Here is a 19258-nt window from a genome sequence, read left to right on the forward strand (position 1 = left end):
TATATCTTTCTAACAATTGTAAATAGGCAAACCATTGAAAACTATATCCTTCCTTTATCAGTTTTTCTTTCTCTTTCATTATATATTCTCCATGTACATTTTCTAATAGTTCTTGATAAGTTAACCATTTCTCTTTTCCAGCCATTTCTCTTCTGTAAAACGCTTCTTGACTTGAGACACATAATGGTATTTTCGAATAAAACCTTGGTTTATATCTATTCCATATTTTCAACAGAGGACGTCTTATAAAATGATTATTAAAGTCTACATTTACTTTTACTTTGTCATACCATAGATATCCATGCCATCCCCACTTCAAATTATGTCCCTCCAAATCAAATAGTCTTTTATTCCTCAATAAGATCCATTCCTTTATCCAGACTAGACAGCAGGCAGCAAAATAAAGTCTCAAATTTGGTAATCCCAGTCCTCCTCTTTCTTTGGCATCTTGTAGTAGTTTAAATTTAACTCTTGGTTTTTTTCCTTGCCATACAAATTTAGAGATATCTTTTTGCCATTGTTTAAAAGGTAAATCAGAGGATATTACAGGTATTGTTTGAAACAAAAACATCATTCTCGGTAGTACATTCATTTTTATCACAGATATTCTACCCATTAATGACAGTTGTAGTTTATCCCATCTTAGCAAATCTTTCTTAATCTCTGTCCATAATTTTTCATAATTATTATGAAACAACTTTGAGTTTTTATTTGTCATAGTGATACATAAATATTTCAACTTTTTCTCTATTGTAAAATCTGTCTTGTCCATTAACTCTTTCTGTTCCCTTAAAGTTAAATTTTTCACCAACATCTTTGTTTTTTGATTGTTGATCTTAAATCCTGCTAACGGTCCAAATTCTTTTAATTTGTCCATCAATACATTAATTCCTTCCAAAGGATTTTCTAGTACAATTATCAAATCATCAGCAAATGCTCTCAATTTATATTCTTCTTTTTTTTATCTTTAATCCCGAAATTCTTTTATCTTGCCTTATATCTCTAAGCAGCACTTCTAAGACCAGAATAAATAAAAGGGGAGATAAAGGACATCCCTGTCTTGTACCCTTTTGTATTTCACATGAATCCGTTAAATCTCCGTTAACAATTATCTGAGCCTTCTGAGATGTATAAATTGATCTAATCCATTTTATAAAATTATCTCCAAAATCCATTTGCTCCAAAACCTGAAACATAAATTTCCAATTCAAATTATCAAATGCTTTTTCAGCATCTAAAAAAATCAAAGCTGCTTGTTTATCATTTCGTTGTTCTAAATATTCCAAGACATTCAAGACATTCCTGACGTTATCACGTAATTGTCTTTTAGGTAAAAACCCTGATTGATCTTCCTGAATAAATTGTTGCAATATTATTTTCAATCTTTCTGCCAAGATCATTGTAACAATTTTATAGTCATTGTTCAATAGAGATATTGGTCGATAGTTTTTTGTTTTAGTTAAATCTTGCTCCTCTTTAGGTATTAATGTTATGTTAGCATTTTTCCAACTATCCGGTATCTTTCCCTCTTGTAAAATAAGATTCATTGTAAACTGTAAAGGTAGTAAGAGTTCTTCCTCCAAACATTTATAATACATTGCAGATAACCCATCTGGTCCTGGTGCCTTTCCTAATTTAATTTTGTTTATAGCTTCAGATATCTCTCTTGACGTAATAGGGCCATTAATAGCTTGTCTCTGAAAATCTGTAATTTTAGGCAAATTCTGTTTAGATATATACTCTTCTATTTTTTCAGATGGAATTTCCTGACATTTGTACAATGTTGAATAATATTGATGAAAAATCTTTTTAATTTTTACATTATCTGTCAAGGTCTCATCTCCTTCTTGTATCTTTAAAATAATATTTTTTGACGTTCTTTTCTTAATTTATATGCTAACCATTTGAGAAATGAGAACCCTGCTTTGACAACATTCCCAGTCATACAGAAACATCTAAGGGCACTCAGCAGAATTTGCATAGAAGCTGTCTTCATTTGGAGATGAATCCCCACTTGTGGAGACATTGGGTTCGAGGCTTCTGCATATGCCTCCTCACTTCTACACAGTTTTAACCCTGGCCACATAGACCAGACATTTATTCCACTTTAAAAAATGGCTTCCCTCAAAAAAATTGGGAAGAGAAGTTTGTGAAAGGTTCCATGAGTTGTCTATTCTCCTCACAGAGCAACAGTTTGCCAGAGTGGTTTAACAGTCATTTCTTCTTCCCAGAAAACTCTGAGAATTGTAGCTCAGTAAGGGGAACATGAGTCTTCTAACAGCTTTCAGCACTCTTCACAAGGGAACAGGCTTGGCTTTGTTAAAAGTGAAGAAATAGCCCAGGGCCCTCACTTGAATAATCCACCCCAAAAAAGCTTTGCCCCTGTTTCCAGTTTTAGGGAGAGTGTTTGGTAAATTCCAGAAGGTGCCAAGGATGTTCCTTACAAAACTTCAGCATGGTGCTACTAAAACTTGTTTATGATTTCTCTAACTCCACACTATGGTCTTATACATTGAATGAATGTATTTTAGTCAAGCCAAAATGTCCTTTGATACCTAAGTGACGGGGGGAGAGGAACTGTTTACATATGGCAAAGAAGATTGTCTGAATTCTACAAGGAAAGCCTGTAACTGACTGTGTAATTATTTCCTCTGTCATTATAAATGGATTATAATTAATTCTGCTGCATGTCAAACTCACTGTGGAATTTGAGAGGCAAAGTCTGTGAAGGATGTCATCTAGTATATATATATATATATATCCATTACAGTTTTTAATTTCATCTAGGGACTGGCAGCATTTATTCTTCATGGTTCAGGACTATTTGCAGACTGAATGAACATTCAGATTTGCGTTTGTAACTAGAGGCACTCTAACAAGAGCATTGTAAACGGAAATAGGACAATTTATTTCAAGTGAAGATTTGCTGTTGAACACAGGATGGTGATATTACTGGGGTGGATGCTGGCCCTGTTTCCTCACGTGGCATGCAAGACTCACATAATTAAATGTAATGTTCGTGATCCACACCCTCCACTTCACAAATATCACCAGTCAGGAGATGTCATCATTGGAGGCATTGCTTCTCACAGCTTCATCATCTCCAATGCGTTAACCTTCACTGTAGAGCCCCCACAAGCATTGCTTGAAGAGCTTGCGTAAGGACTTCCTCCCTCCCTTCCAATAATTAGCTCTAGAGCTGAATCCTCACAGCTGTGGCTTATTGATTTTTACCGTAGAAAAATGTTAATAATGCAGTTAAGGGTATGTGGAAGGGGATAACACTTTTTGTTCTGCATAACAAGAAAAAAAGGAAAAAAATAATGAAGTCCTTTATATATATAAATTTATATATGCATGAATAGTCGAACTTTACAGCTGTTCATTTTCAAACCTGCTGTGGTCCATCTCACTTCATATTTGAAAATGAATCGTATGTGATGGTTTTTCTTCTTTTCCTTGATATATTGCAGAATTCTTAATAAGGATACACAGTTGATCTCATATTCACATTGCCACAGCTTATTGCTATTCTGGTTATTAATCATTGGTACTTCCATTCTTAGGTGAAATGCTGATTAGTGGCAGAAATGATTGGCTAACAGAGCTTATTTTTTATTTAAATGTTATTGTTATTTATTTATTTATTTACTTAATTGATTGATTGATTGACTTATATCCCATCCTTCCTCTTGGCAGGAGCCCAGGGCAGTTGCAACCTACTCTCAGTTTTGTTATATAAAAAATGTCCAGCAGTTGTGCTTAATTTTCTTTTGATCAATAAAAAAGTTAGGCTGATGGCTTCAACTCTAGAAAAGCTCTGGAAGATGAATACTATTTTCCAATTTCTGTGTTAGGTGAAATGGTATTTAATTGTCCAGAATGATGGGCAACAGGAGCTAATTTTGTATTTTTAAATATCTCATAGATGGAAGGATCTTGGGTTTAAAGATAAATATGCTACAGTATTTTAATCATGGTTATTATACATTTATTTCTTTTTAAAAGTTAAGCAATTGTGCTGAATTTTCTTTTGGCTAACGGTGAATATCATAACTAAACTGTAGATATAATCCCAATCAATTTTCACTTCTGGAAAACATGTCAAGCTTTATGTTGTGTTTTCTTTTGGAGAATAAAATGAGCAGAAAAGCAATATTTAAACAATGGGTTGAAATTTCCTAACACAACATCCTGTTGGTGAGTGTCACATTTCAAATATTTATCTAATGACTTACAACACCATCCCACGTATGCCTACTCAGAAGAAGTTACTTTGAATTCAATGACTCTTACTCCCAGGTACTTCAAGAAAAGTGGTATAATATTACTGTAATATATAATAACAGCAAAGATAAAGCAGAATGCTGTGAAGATAATGTTTATAAAGCGTAGAACATCTTTCTGATACAGAACGTAATTGTCATTTTAGTGTAGTGACGAAGAATTACCAGCACATCCTGGCCTTGGCCTTTGCAGTAAAGGAAATCAATGAAAACCCCGAGCTCTTGCCCAATGTCACCTTGGGCTTCCACATCTATGACAGCTATTTCATTGCAAGGGGCACTTATCATGGCACAATGCTACTTTCATCCACACCAGAGAGATTTGTTCCCAACTATAAATGTGACCTCCAGAATAATCTCATAGCAGTCATTGGGGGACTTGACCCCCTAACCTCTCTTCATATGGCAACAGTCTTGGATATCTATAAAATTCCACAGGTATAATATATCCCTCTCTGTGTTGAGATCAAGATGGGCTTAAGTTTTTTCATGCTTGTTTTGCCTGCCTTATTTCACTTTGTATTTCAGAGGCTGAATTTTGTGAGCTGATGTTCTGCATAAAGCACAACCTTAAAAAAAAACTTTGCAAAACTCTTATAAAATGCTTAGAAATGCTAATTATCAAGTGGTGTATAAGTCTCTTAAATATTTAAAAATATGTAAATATGGGGGAGGAAAAAATCTGCATTTCTTGCCCTATACAGACATAATCACACATGCTCTGTAAAGGTAGAGTTGGGGGAAGGTTCTCTGTCTAGCCTAGCAGCAAAAAAGAGTAACGAACAGATAGAGCCAGGCTGTGGGGAAAACGTCATATTGCTCCTCAGTTGCAGATGTTTCACTGAAAGGTGTCCCTCTGAAGTTCATAGTTAAGGACAGCTAGGTGGCCCCCTTAGGCACCTTTGGAGGTGATTGGTGGTTCCGGAGGCCTGTCTGTCATGGCTTTGCGGCTCGAGGACAGGATATGGGCTGCCTTTGGGGCCAACTTATCTCATCTACCCAGGGGTTATTCAACCCTGGGTGGGGATAATGTGGGAAGGCCCCCCTACTCACCTAGAAGGTGTGGCCGAGGTAAGGGGTAAGCAGATGGGCTTGCCCTTGCCCCGATAGGGGCTGGTCACCCAAGAGCTGTATGGCAAGCTACTTGCTTATAGATAGTCCTGCACCTAGTTTTTTCCCACTTCGGGTCACTTTAAAATTGGGTTTGTCTGCTGTAATTTAATAAAGTGGCCCTTGTTCAACCCAAGCTGATGTGTCAGTGTCTTATTTCACCCCTCAGCTGCAAATTAAGGATTTAGAGTGCTCCTCAATCAGTCATCTCTTATGACAAAAATGTTCAACGTATATAAGGGAGGTGGCGGTATTGCCTGATAAATTTAGAATATGAAATTTTGATTTTCTGATGGTGATAGGGTAGGAGTTGATAGGGTAGGAGTTGAAAATGATCTTGGTCTACATTTTTCATAAACCCCAACTCAGGAACACCTTGGTGAGAATTTATTATGTTCTGCCAAAATAAATACACAGGTGGCCTTATATACCAATTAGATTGTACTACTTAAATTTAATGTTATCTCTACTTTGTTAGTGGGGATGTAGGCAGTGGAATGTCTGCATGCATTTATGGTTGGAATGTCCACTTGTTAAGGATTTGGGGTGGCAAATACTTACCATAGCTAAGGGTCAGCATGGACCCTGTACTAGCTGTATAATGAATCTTCTGGGAACAACTCAAGGAGCTCTTACCAAAAGATTTAATATCATCCCCTGGTTGTGATTGCCCAAATGGCAGTTACACATTTCTGAAAATGTAAAGGAAGAATTTTCCATAAGCCAATGGTATAACAGAATCTGGCAAATGAGTTTGGCAGGAAAATTGATACAGTAATATCGATTGCTATTGGTGAAACACAGCAAAATACTTTGTTGGAAACGTGGTTCCCTCTTCGTCTTCTTTATGAACATTCATAGTAATAGTCTTCACTCTCCTATTCTCGGAGGTCGGGGGGGTTCTTTCTAGACTACAGTAGGACTCAAGGCTCAAGAGGAGCTTCATTATCAATGTACATCACTTGTATGATGAATTACATTCATAAATGGAACAATACTGATGACTCTGTGACATGTTTCTGTTCTTTTGTTTATTGTACTTGCATTACATTTTAAAAGGGTTAATAAAAACTAACAAACTGCCATAAAATGTAAGTCTCAGGGTTTTTTTGGGGGGGGGTCTCTCTCTGGACTGCAGTAGGACTCAAGACCCCTAACGGGAGGTCATAATTTTATTTATGGTGACTATCTTATATTGATAAATGGAATAATAAGGTGCTTACACTATAACCCATATTTCTGGAGATTTGTTTATTGTGCTTGTGTACATTTGAAAATGTTGAATAAAACTAACCATATGACTGAAACTTCCATCAAACATATTACCGTTTGTTCTATAGTATATTGACCCAGCTATGTTGAAAATTCTTTAAATGTAGCACTGCTATCACAATCTAGAAAATATGAAGGGTCATGAGGAGTTTGGAAACACAGATAAACTAAGCAGGTACCTTACTGAGAAGTGAATATTGTTTTCTGAAGATGGTCATCAAGAATGTAAGAAGAGCCTGCTGGATCAGGCCAACGGCCCATCTAGTCCAACATCCTGTTCACACTGTGGTCAACAAAATGCCTTTGGGAAGACCCAAAGAGGATCTGAGTGCAAGAGCACTCTCTCCTCCTGCCATTTCTAACAACGGGTATTCAGAAGCATACAGCCTCCAACTTTGAAGGAAGAACACAGCCATCATTCATATTGGACACAATAAAGAGTTTTCCACAAGCCAAAGGTATAATGGAATCTGGCAAATGAGTTTGACTGAAAAATTGATACAGCAGTATAGATTAGCCAGGAGTGAAACACAACAGAACACACTTTCTTCTCCTTTATGAGAAATCCTTACCCCCCCACCCCCAATTCTCAGAGGTTCCTGACTACAATAGAACTGAAGGCTCATGAGGGACTTCCGCTGTTTGTGGGTGTATTAAACATCTTGTACTGATAAATGGAACAATACGCTGCCAACTCTCTACACATTCTGTAGCTTTGTTTATTGTGTTTGTGTTATAGTTGAAAGTGTTGAATATGAAAGTGCTATAAAATTATTATATCTTTTCCCTCCTGTTCTGCACCTTCCTCTTTAGCTCATATATGGCTCTGCTCCAGTCATGCCTGATAAAACTCCAGGTCTTTCCTTCTACCAGATGGTCCCACAAGAAGCCCTTCAGTATAGGGGGATTCTCTCCTTACTTCTGCATTTCAGGTGGACATGGATTGGGCTCCTTACTATGGATCTTGAGAATGGAGAAAGATTTGTGCAAATGGTGGTTCCATTGTTTCTCTCTAGTGGTATCTGCTTTGCCTTTATAGAAAGATTTCTTAAATTAACTCTTGTCACAGAACTTAAGGACTTGCTACAACAGGGTGCAAAAATACATGATAAAGTCATGGGTAGCACAGCCAACGTATTAGTGACCTATGGAGAATCTTATACAATTTTATTTCTGAGATGGCTTCCATATTTATCAGAAGTAGAAGGGAAGATGGAGGACACAAGAGGTAAAGTGTGGATAATAACAGCCCAAATGGAGCTGACTTCTCTGGTTTATCAAAGGACTTGGGATACACAAATAATCAACGGGGCTCTGTCCTTCACAATTCACTCCAATGTTATTTCAGGATTTCATCAATTTATTGCAAGCAGAAACCCTTCCATCACAAAAGATGATTTTTTTATCAGGGATTTCTGGCAACAGGCCTTTGCCTGTGTATTCCCAAGTACAGTAGGCGGTGAGGTGGATGGAGATATTTGCACTGGAGAGGAGAAGCTGCCGAGTCTTCCTGGGGCTTTTTTTGAAATGAGCATGACAGGCCACAGCTACAGTGTCTACAATGCTGTTTATGCTGTGGCCCATGCTGTACATTCCATGTTCTCATCTAGAGGCAGACACAGACATATGGTGGACCAAAGGGGGCTTTCATTTCAGAATCAACAGCACTGGCAGGTAAGAGCTAAACATTTTCTGCATAGTTTACAATATCCTAAGTGTTAAAACAGACTGTTATCTCCCAGAAGTCGCCGTGCAGTTGTGCGATTCAGTTTCTTCTGAAAGATCCCAATGCAATTCTTCCCTGATAACTTCTTTTCTTTTCTTTTCATTATAGCTCCATCACTTTTTGAGAAATGTCTCATTTAATAACAGTGCTGGGGATAAGGTTTCTTTTAACAGGAGAGCGGAGTTAGTAGCTGGATTTGATGTTATTAACTGGATTTTTTCATCAAACCAATCATTTCATAAGGTGAAAGTTGGGAAAATGGATCCCTGCGCCACTTCAGACCAAGTGTTTACCATCAATGAGGGAGCTATAAAATGGCACAACTGGTTTAACCAGGTACAATTGAGTTGTATTTTAAATTAGTACTGACTTCAAGCATAATATGTAAAATTAATCTCTTTATATGATGATTTTTTAAATGAAAGAAGCACAACGTATTAAGCAATTGGAACAATCTGCACTTATTACATTCCTTATTTGACTGTTGTGTTCAAGATTTTTGATTCTTAAATTCTTGGGAAAAAATTAAAATAGAATTAAAATGTATCTCTTGTTTTTAAAATATGTAAGGTCAGAACCAACATCTTCAAGCTTCAATAACATTCCAAATCAGAGATTACCTTGTATACGACTTTTTTAATTAAATGTAATAGATTGTGATAACACTGCTGGGAGAGGCAAACAGAGAACTTAACCCACTCCAGTTCTATAGATCTCAAACCTACCACCCACCAGTAGCAGGCAGGATGGCCCTGTGGCACTTACCAGACATTCCAACACTGATGCTGCTGCCACTTATGGAGAGGGAGGAATGAGGGGCATATATACTCATAAAGCCAATGCAATGGTCCCGCCAGTGCTTCCACACCATGACAACCTCCTGTAGCCTTCTCCTCTCCATAATGGGCAGTAACACAACATTGGGAGGAAAAGTCCACTCCACACACTGATGCCATGGCCATCAAATCAAACTCTTTATTTCCTGGATACCTCAAAAAGCCATTATTTCTCTCTAAGTTGCAGACCAAGTCATCTCACCACACTGGGTAATATCATGGTGCAGTCTACTGTCCATGCCATAACACATATATTTCTTTTTTCAAAAAACTATTCTTCCTAATATTAATTTAGAATTCATGTTATGTCTATTAGCAGATGTCAAACAAAGGATGGCCATCAAATGGAACTAAATGGACAATCCTGCTATCCTTGACTGGTTCATAAATGTGTGGTGTTAACTATGAAGGTGTTTATGTAACAGCTCATATCAGGAAGTTCTGTATGATGTACATTTTTACACACCTGGTTAATGTTTATATTACATTGTGGTTATAAATAGATAGGCAGTGGTGTCCCATAGCTATTGTCTGGAAAAAAAGGAAGAAACAACAATTCAGTGGATGGAATCCCTGCTATCCCCAAAATACAGCATTTCAAAATACAGCACAGTGCCATCACACAGCACTAGCGCATGGAAAAAAGCAACTCGCATATAAGATTAGCAGCATATTAAAAAGACCATGGAACATAAGAGTCACAAACTCAATATTCTCCTCTGTCATTCATGGGTTAGACAAGGCCTTTTTCTGTATGCAGCGAGAGTTGCCATCCTGGTTCTAGAAAGAGAATGAAGGAAGGGGAGCCATTTTGTTGCTACAATTGCATCCCATGTCCAGAAGGGAAGATTTCAGATCAAAAGGGTAAGATATATATTGTAAACAGAAGTCTCAAGCAGATTGGCTGTAATTGAGAGGAAGTTAAATATAAATGCATGAATATACAAGTGTTACTTTTTTCAGTGTTTAAATATGATGGAATGCCTTGGTTGGAAACGACTAAATAGGAAACTGCTGAAGGGAGGGGAATATGGTAAGTGTACATGCTACTGTTTGCCTCCAATTCAGAAAATATTGATTGAAGTGCATTTTGAAAAACCAAATGATTGTTGATTCTGATCATACCTAATTGTTCAGTTGAGGTTCCTCTTTCAGGAATTCTTAAACAGGGGATGCTCCAAGACCATCAGTGGGTATTTTCTCTGATTCATTTATTTGTTTATTTATAGAGGGAGGAAAAAGATTTATCAGAAAGCAATGAGCCTTTTCTTTTAAGATCTCACAGCCACTATTCATGCCGAATTGGTATTTGTCTATGTCATCTTTTCCAATGCCCTTCAGCTGTTTTGCACTACAACTTCCTCAAACCCTGAACAACATTGATGCCGACTGAGACTGATGGGAGCTGTAGTCAAAAACATCTGATGGGCACCAGCTTGGGCAAGGCTCATCCATGTAATACAGTTTACTTGGAGCTTTCTTTGAATACTTTTAGAATGCTTCAACAGGTGCTGAACAAGGAAGTTGATTCATATCACTGAAACAATAGTTACATTTAGCAGACCTCTCTCAGTTCACCACTTTTAACACCACACTGCAGACCACTGTTACACCAAGTATCCCTTATCTATGCCATATTGGCATTTGTCTATAACCTTATTCCAATATTCACCTGAATCCCTATGGACATATAGTGGGAAGGGCACACATGCAAGCCTCACCACTAACATGACCACATGCTCTAGTTTACCAGATTTTTCCACATTGAGAGAAAAGGTCTGAAAGGTGATTCTAAGCACATTCAATGTAACATGCTTAGATTCCTCCCCATGCCTTATCAGGATGCCCAGTCACAAGCAACTGAAAAATTACAATGTCACACTACAAAACACAGTTAAAAGTCTACATGTTGCAAAAGAAAATGTAAACAACTTGCTCATGTAATATTTCTGCTGAGATATGAACTTTTATCGTTTTAAACAACCAAGATTGCATTGGCAGTTATAGTTATTGTTTTAAATTATTTTAAATTTACTGTGTGCAATATTTTAAAGAAATTGGTTGAAATACAGATTAGCAATGTCATACATAAATACATGTAACACAGCTCTCTGTTACCAGATGGGTTCCCTTGGCATTGCCAGGAGAAATAAAGTGGTCACTTTACAAAGCTCTAAATTATGTGGGGACTTTCTACTCTAGGAAGGTCTCAGTATTAATGAGTGGTCATCTTTCTACACAACATTTCACAGGATGAACAACAGATTGATCCTCTAACTTGCACATTGCAAATATTATTTGTATGAGAAGAAAAGTTCAGAGTTGCTGGTGAGATTAATGGCATATTTGTGAGATTAAGCCACACATTTTCTTTTTTCAGATATGAGTGATTGCTGTATCTGTTCAGACAAAACTTATCCAAATAAAAACCACACTTTCTGTATTCCTAAGGATATAAGCTACTTGTCTTATGAAGAACCTGTGGGGATCACTTTGGTCTTTTCTGCTCTTTCCTGTTCTTTAGTCACACTTCTGGTTCTCTTAATATTTAAGAAGCACCACAACACTCCCATCGTCAAAGCGAACAATCGGGACCTCACCTACACTCTCCTCATCTCCCTCCTCCTCTGCTTCCTTTGTGCTTTGTTGTTCATTGGCCAACCTCAGAAAGTGACATGTCTCCTCCGACAAACTGCTTTTGGTATCATCTTCTCAGTGGCTGTTTCTTGTGTGTTGGCAAAAACTGTCACGGTGCTTCTGGCTTTCATAGCTACTAAGCCAGGTTCCAAGGTGAGAAAGTGGCTAAGAAAAAGACTGGCCAACTCCATTGTCTTTTCTTGCTCCCTTATTCAAGCAGCTAACTGTACTCTGTGGCTGGCAACTTCACCTCCGTTCCCAGATGTTGACATGCACTCAGTGATTAAAAAAATTATACTTGAATGTAACGAAGGGTCTTTGACTATGTTTTACTGTGTACTAGGCTATATGGGCTTCCTGGCCATTGCCAGCTTCACTATGGCCTTCCTTGCCAGGAAACTGCCAGACAGTTTCAATGAAGCCAAATTTATTACTTTTAGCATGTTGGTCTTTTGCAGTGTGTGGCTATCCTTTATTCCAACTTACTTGAGCACTAAAGGGAAATACATAGTAGCTGTGGAGGTCTTCTCTATCTTAGCCTCCAGTAGTGGGTTGCTAGGTTGCATCTTTTCACCCAAATGTTATATTCTTCTGTTGAGGCCTGAGCTGAACAATAGGGAACAACTAATAATAAGAAGAATTTAAAAATTAACTGACTATATCTTCTCCTGTAGTTAGTAATAAAGAAATATGCCAATTATAAACTGCTTCTTAATTTCATAAGAATTTAGGATTGCTGCTTTTTCCTATAGTAGTCGGCACTGAAAATACAGTTCTCAGAAGTGATGTTGTGAAGACATGAATAACACCATCACTCTCTGGTTTATAGTCATTAGAGATGGAACAGTTTATCAATTTCAGTTTTCTTCGTTTCTTATTTTCCAATCTTAAATTCCGTCCTCCAGGTTTCTGCAGCAATTTTTTTAAAAATCCTGATTAAACTTTTTCAGCATCTGAGGATGATTTTTTCCTCTTAAAGACATTTTTCTACAGTTTTGACTAAAGTACATTTTGCAAGTAATTTCTCCTAATATGCATTTTTGTACATTAGTTTCATTAACATTTTCATTTTTATACACATATTCCTCTACCATATGCATTTTGTTAGAGAATTGCATAACAAAATTCAGATAAGTTTGAATTGTGACATATGGCTGTGTTTCAGTTTTTATAGTGAGAAAGTGTGAATTTAATCAATTCAGAACTAATGCAAAATAAATCAAATTTCTCTCCCATCCCTAAGAGCCGTAAGACATTGGCGGCTTTCACACTGCACTTTATTCCATTATTCTGATGATTTTTTACCTAATAATTTGCACATTATATTTGATCTTTCACACAATGTTCAAGATAGTGCTGGAATTCTACTTGAATATAGTGCAAGTTTAGCACAAATTTTCATGATAAATAATACCAGAAATAATCCGTTTGCAAGCTTGGGAATGCAGAAAATCGCAGGAGTTTTCGCTAGCTGCAGCTGATCACATGACAGGCATCCCAGCATGCAGTACATTTTCATCCCTTAGACACACACTTTTCTTTGCCTTACAAAAAATGTACCGGTATTCTGGCATAGGTGATTCCATTTTGTTTTCTACAAAATCCTGTGTAATAGAATGGCCTATCTAAGGTGCTGTCCTTGAGATATTTTTGCCTTATATTTGTGTAGTATCCAAGACTATTTTGAGAAATTTAAGAACATAAGAACATAACCTGCTGGATCAGGCCAGTGGCCCATCTAGTCCAGCATCCTGTTCTCACAGTGGCCAACCAGGTGCCTGGGGAAGCCCGCAAGCAGGACCCGAGTGCAAGAACACTCTCCCCTCCTGAGGCTTCCGGCAACTGGTTTTCAGAAGCATGCTGCCTCTGACTAGGGTGGCAGAGCACAGCCATCATGGCTAGTAGCCATTGATAGCCCTGTCCTCCATGAATTTGTCTAATCTTCTTTTAAAGCCCTCCAAGCTGGTGGCCATTACTGCATCTTGTGGAAGGAAATTCCATAGTTTAACTATGCGCTGAGTAAAGAAGTACTTCCTTTTGTCTGTCCTGAATCTTCCAACATTCAGCTTCTTTGAATGTCCACGAGTTCTAGTATTATGAGAGAGGGAGAAGAACTTTTCTCTATCCACTTTCTCAATGCCATGCATAATTTTATACACTTCTATCATGTCTCCTCTGACCCGCCTTTTCTCTAAACTAAAAAGCCCCAAATGCTGCAACCTTTCCTCGTAAGGGAGTCGCTCCATCCCCTTGATCATTCTGGGGGTGAAGGTCTGAAGGGAGCTTCTATACATGTTTGGTTGAACATGCTTAACAGCCTCTACAAAACTGGGAACCCTGTGTTATCTGAGTTTCCAATTGTGTGGTGACTTCCAAGTACATTTAACAGAAGGCACATAGAAGTCCTGCGATGAACCCCAGTATACTGAAGTAGTGCAACAGTGCCACGTAGACCATCTAGGATTCTTACCCCCCCACACACACACAGAGATACAAGATTGTGATGGATCATGTTTTATTTGCAACCTGGCATCTCAGTGACTGACAGCACTCTGACAGCCTCTCTTGCAGCATTTAACACTAAATTACTGTGTTAAGGCTTGACCTTGACAGGCACCCTGGAGTACATGGGAATACAATGGTGCCTTGAAAGCAACCAGGGAAGGGGAAGACTAGGGGGTGGTCCTGAGGTTGGCAGCTAGTCTGTGGAGGCAGGAGGTGGGAAGATCCATGACATTGAATGGTCATCCCTTCTTCCCAGTTGGGGATGGTGGGGGCTAAAACCTAGCTAATGTTGAGACCCATGTGTACATGGGCATGGAGGAATCCTTTCATTGTTTGGAGGATGATCCAGGTTGGAGCAGAGCAGAGCAGGGAATCGCAGGGGAACTATGTACTGGATTAACAGGTGAGTGGCATGGAAGAAAAGAAACCTTCACATTGTTTTTAGATCAGATCTGTTAGAGGCACCTTCATTTTGTGGGGAAAGTTTAAACAGCTGTTTGGAGAGAAAGTCTGACTGACATGAAAACACCATGAAGCCCAAAGCTCTCTGCCTCTTCATTTTCACAGCATACATTTATATAATTACTTAAAGCACATATAATCCAAATTACAGTATGTTATCATTTTAGTATGTCAACTTGACATGTGTTACTGTCCTTCCCATAGAATACAGAAAATTAAACATTAATTAGGGGAAGCAGTATAAAGTCCAGAACTTGGAAAAGTTACTTTTTTAAACTACAACTCCAATCAGCCACAGCCAGCATGACCACTGGATTAGGCTGATGGGAGTTGTAGTTCAAAAAAGCAACTTTTCCAAGCTCTAATAAAGTCTAAGGGTTACATACACACAGACCTGTTGTTACTCTCTCCGTTCTAGTGCATTGACCCCCATTAATCAACAGTAGTCAGTAGCATCTAGTGATCAAGGACTGAATTTAGGAATCATTAGCTTCAAGCAATACACACCAATTATAAAAGGGAAGTTTATTTAAAAGAAAAGAAAAGGTATATACACAAAGAGAGTAGCATTTGTTTCCTTAAAGCTAGTCGCCCCCCATCAGGCTAGGAGAGATACATTGGCATAACAAAGGTGAGAGATTCAATACAGACAAAAGAATATAACAAAGAGCTTTCTAACCTAAGATCTCTTACTCACAGTAGAACAGGCTGGTTCCCAACGGTTTTCCCTGGAATCCTCAGGTGAGTCAGGGTAGATGGAAATAAGGAACAATAACTAAAGGAACATCCTTCATTTTTATGGAGTCTATTGGCCAGTGGGGGAGGGGCAATTAGCCATCCTAGCCATGTAAATGCATGTGCACATGCCCAGAATGGAAAAGAGTAGTGGAAGGTCATGGTGGGGAGAGTGATTAAGAAGGGGGACAAAACAATACAGCACAGTTATAACCCGTCAAGCTTGACTCACTGCTGGTGTAGATAGTGAGCCACTGAATAAAGCAATGGCTGAACAGCAACAAATATGAACTACGGAAGCTAACATGCCAATTACACACAGAGACAGAATGATGCAGGATCTTTAACAGGACTACCAAATTTAATGTATAAACCCATGTAAACTGGATTCACCATCCCTAAAAATCCTTCCCTCTCCTCTTCCATTATTGGTTGACTCTGCTGGTTCAATGAGTGGTATATAAGCACAAAACATTCAACATTCCATCACATCCAATACTAAAATATTTGCATAGTTGTGTAGAACACTTTAGTTACAAAATTAGAAATGTCATTATGGTTGTAAATAAATCAATAAATACAACAGGGCTCTGTAAGGTTATTTGAGTTCTGTTGGTCATCTTTGTAGAAATGAAATGGCTGCCTACAACCTAGAATGCTATAGAGCACTTGGGAAATCTCAGTATGAAGAAGTGGTGCCCTCCATCATCATTACCTACCTCATTTTACAGAATTTACAATAAATACATCCTTTAACTTGATCAGTGAAAATATTACCTGTGAGAAGAACGGTTGAGGATTGTTGTTGAGATTAATGGTATGCTCATGAGATTACATGCTTTCATTTTCAGATGTGAATGACTGTTACATATGTTTGGACCAAACGTATCCAAACAAAAAACGGGATTTCTGTATTCTCAAGGATTTAGCCTTCTTTGCTCTTTCCTTCTCTGTGGTCACTTCATTGGTGCTAGGAACGTTTATGAAGCACCATGACACTCCCATAGTCATAGCCAACAACCGGGGCCTCACCTACATTCTCCTCATTTCTCTCCTGCTCTGCTTCCTTTGTGCATTGCTGTTCATTGACCGTCCTAAGAAGGTGACTTGTCTCCTCCGACAAGCTGTCTTTGCAATTATCTTCTCAGTGGCTGTTTCTTGCGTATTGGCAAAAACCATGACTGTGGTTCTCGCTTTCATGGCCACCAAACCAGGATCCAAGATAAGAAAGTGGCTGGGTAAGAGATTGTCTAGCTCCATTGTTCTTTGCTGCTCCCTTATCCAAGCAGGAATTTGTGCTACATGGCTGGCAACCTCTCCCCCATTCCCAGATACTGACATGCATTCAGTGACTGAAGAAATTTTACTGGAGTGTAATGAAGGATCTGTGACTATGCTTTACATTGCCCTGGGCTATCTGGGCTTCCTGGCAATTATCAGTTTCACTGTGGCTTTCTTTGCCAGGAGGTTACCCGACAGTTTCAATGAAGCCAAGTTCATCACTTTCAGCATGTTGGTCTTCTGTAGCGTATGGCTTTCCTTTGTTCCGACCTACCTGAGCACCAAAGGAAAATACATGGTGGCTGTGGAAATTTTTTCAATGTTAGCTTCCAGTGGTGGATTGCTGGGTTGTATCTTTTCTCCAAAGTGTTACATTATTTTGTTGAGGCCTGAGCTGAACAACAGGGAACAGCTAATGAGAAAAAAATGAAAGAACCAAATGACTATGTCCAGTCATTGTTTAAATGTAGTTATTAAACAAAATAACAGCTGGTATGGCACAGTGGGGAGTAGAGCCTCGCTGGGAGTCCAGAGTCTGTGAGTTCAAATCCCCGCCCGTGTCTCCAGGGTATCAAGGGCCAGCTAAAGATCACCCCCACAGTGAGTGGCTCAGGGGTTACATGCCCTGCCACCTGTGCAGCTGGGGGCAAGCTGCATAGTCCCAAGAAGCCCAGTTGCCCCCCAGCTGGCAGTTGCGGACAAAGAATTGGCTGGCTTGTGCAGCTGTGGCAAGCTGAACAGGCTCTACCCAGTTGGGGAGGACTAGCCTGAGAGGGAGGTGTGATGCGTCATTCCCTGGCTCTCCCTGTCAGGTTCCTACCTGCGCGTGGCTAGTGCCTGTCACTAGGCACCACCAGGGACTCCACCAGTCCGGACCGCACTCTCTTATGGTTTACCTATCCTCTCTAGCACAGATCTCAACAGATCCCCCTGCTAGGCAACCACCAGTCACGTCCTAATACTAGTATTCCCAGAGACTCTGAATACTGGTATTGTTATTCTCTTCACCGCTGCCACCATTTGTTACAGTTCCCCTTCAGCCTTGGTCATTACCTTACCCTCCCTTCTGGTCTGTGAAACCCCAGCCAAGGATCAGGCCTTTGGTAAACCAAATTAAGTATTTATTAAAGATAACAAAGCTAACAAGATTTCTTTTTAAGGCACATAAGCATATGGTTTTACTCAATACTAATCCGAACTCCACCTCCCTCCTTCTTCACGCTCTCCTGGCAAACAACTCTCTCAAACCCCACCAAGCAATCCACTCTTTCTCTTCTCCCCCCCAGATTCCACGCTCACTCTTCCTTTTATACATTCAGCCATTTTAAACACTCAGCCAATCATCTCGCATTCTACTGCCCATTCACTCCCCCTCTTTCACTCCACTTACCATGTATCTTCTAAAACAACAACACTTACCATATATACATTAATATAGGAACATCACATTTCCCCCCCCTTAAACAACAGCAGAGTATTATTCCTGTTCCAGGATTTATACGTCGTGTTAACAAATAAAAGTCTCTATGGGGAAAATGTCTTTCTTTGTTCCTCTGTCTGGTCACGTCACTGCAGTCCCAGCCACTTGCCTGGAAAGTCCATCGGCCAGTCCATTGTCCTTGCCTTTGATGAACTGGAAGTCCACTTGATAGTCCTGTAGGTCCCAGGACCACCTTTGCAGCATAGTGTTATGGTTTTTCATAGTCTGCAACCATAACAAGGCCCGATGATCCATAGTCACTGTGAATCTTCATCCCCACACGTATGAGCGCAACTTGTTCAGTCCCCACACGACCGCTAGGCACTCCTTCTGGACCGACGAATAGTTTTTCTCCCTCGGCGTCAGCTTGCGACTCAGGTACGCCACTGGATGTCTGGTGCCTTCTCTCTCCTGCAGCAAGACGACTCCCAGCGCGAGGTCTGACGCATCTGTAGCCACGATGAATGGTTGCTCATAGTCTGGTGCTATTAATATGGGTCCTTTGCACAAGGCTTGCTTCAGCAGATCAAAAGCCTTCTGACATTCATCCGTCCATACCACACGCTCAGAACACTTCTTCTTGGTCAATTCATGCAAGGGGGTTGCTATTTCCCCAAAATTTCTCACAAACTTCCTATAAAATCCAGCCACACCCAGAAATGCCCTTACTTGTTTTTTGGTTAAGAGGATCGGCCACGCTTGTATTGCCTCCACCTTGCTCCATAAGGGGGTGATTTTCACACTCCCCACCTTATGTCCTAAATAGATTACTTCCTTTAGTCCAAACTGGCATTTCTTAGCTTTTATTGTGAGGCCTGCTTTTCTTAAGGCCTCCAATACTGTTGTCAGGTGTTGGACATGCTCAGGCACCGACTTGCTAAAAATGGCCATGTCATCGATATAGGCCACTGCAAAATCTGACATGCCT

The 19258-nt window shown here is 39.3% G+C and overlaps 1 protein-coding gene and 1 pseudogene across 1 annotated transcript; both read left to right on the forward strand.

Moving 5' to 3' along the window:
* The first annotated feature begins 2940 nt into the window (after positions 1 to 2940).
* LOC133367578 (vomeronasal type-2 receptor 26-like) lies at positions 2941 to 12512 on the forward strand. Its single transcript, XM_061591673.1, has 7 exons — positions 2941 to 3158; positions 4433 to 4724; positions 6776 to 6843; positions 7601 to 8342; positions 8503 to 8730; positions 9968 to 10094; positions 11611 to 12512. Exons 1-7 carry the CDS (start codon positions 2941 to 2943, stop codon positions 12510 to 12512), a joined length of 2577 nt encoding a protein of 858 aa, XP_061447657.1.
* A 3892-nt stretch (positions 12513 to 16404) lies between these two features.
* Positions 16405 to 17391, forward strand: LOC133367579 (vomeronasal type-2 receptor 26-like; annotated as a pseudogene).
* The last annotated feature ends 1867 nt before the right edge of the window (positions 17392 to 19258 follow it).

The sequence above is a fragment of the Rhineura floridana genome, chromosome 11, assembly GCF_030035675.1.
Source record: "Rhineura floridana isolate rRhiFlo1 chromosome 11, rRhiFlo1.hap2, whole genome shotgun sequence".
In the NCBI taxonomy this organism is placed as follows: Eukaryota; Metazoa; Chordata; class Lepidosauria; order Squamata; family Rhineuridae; genus Rhineura; species Rhineura floridana.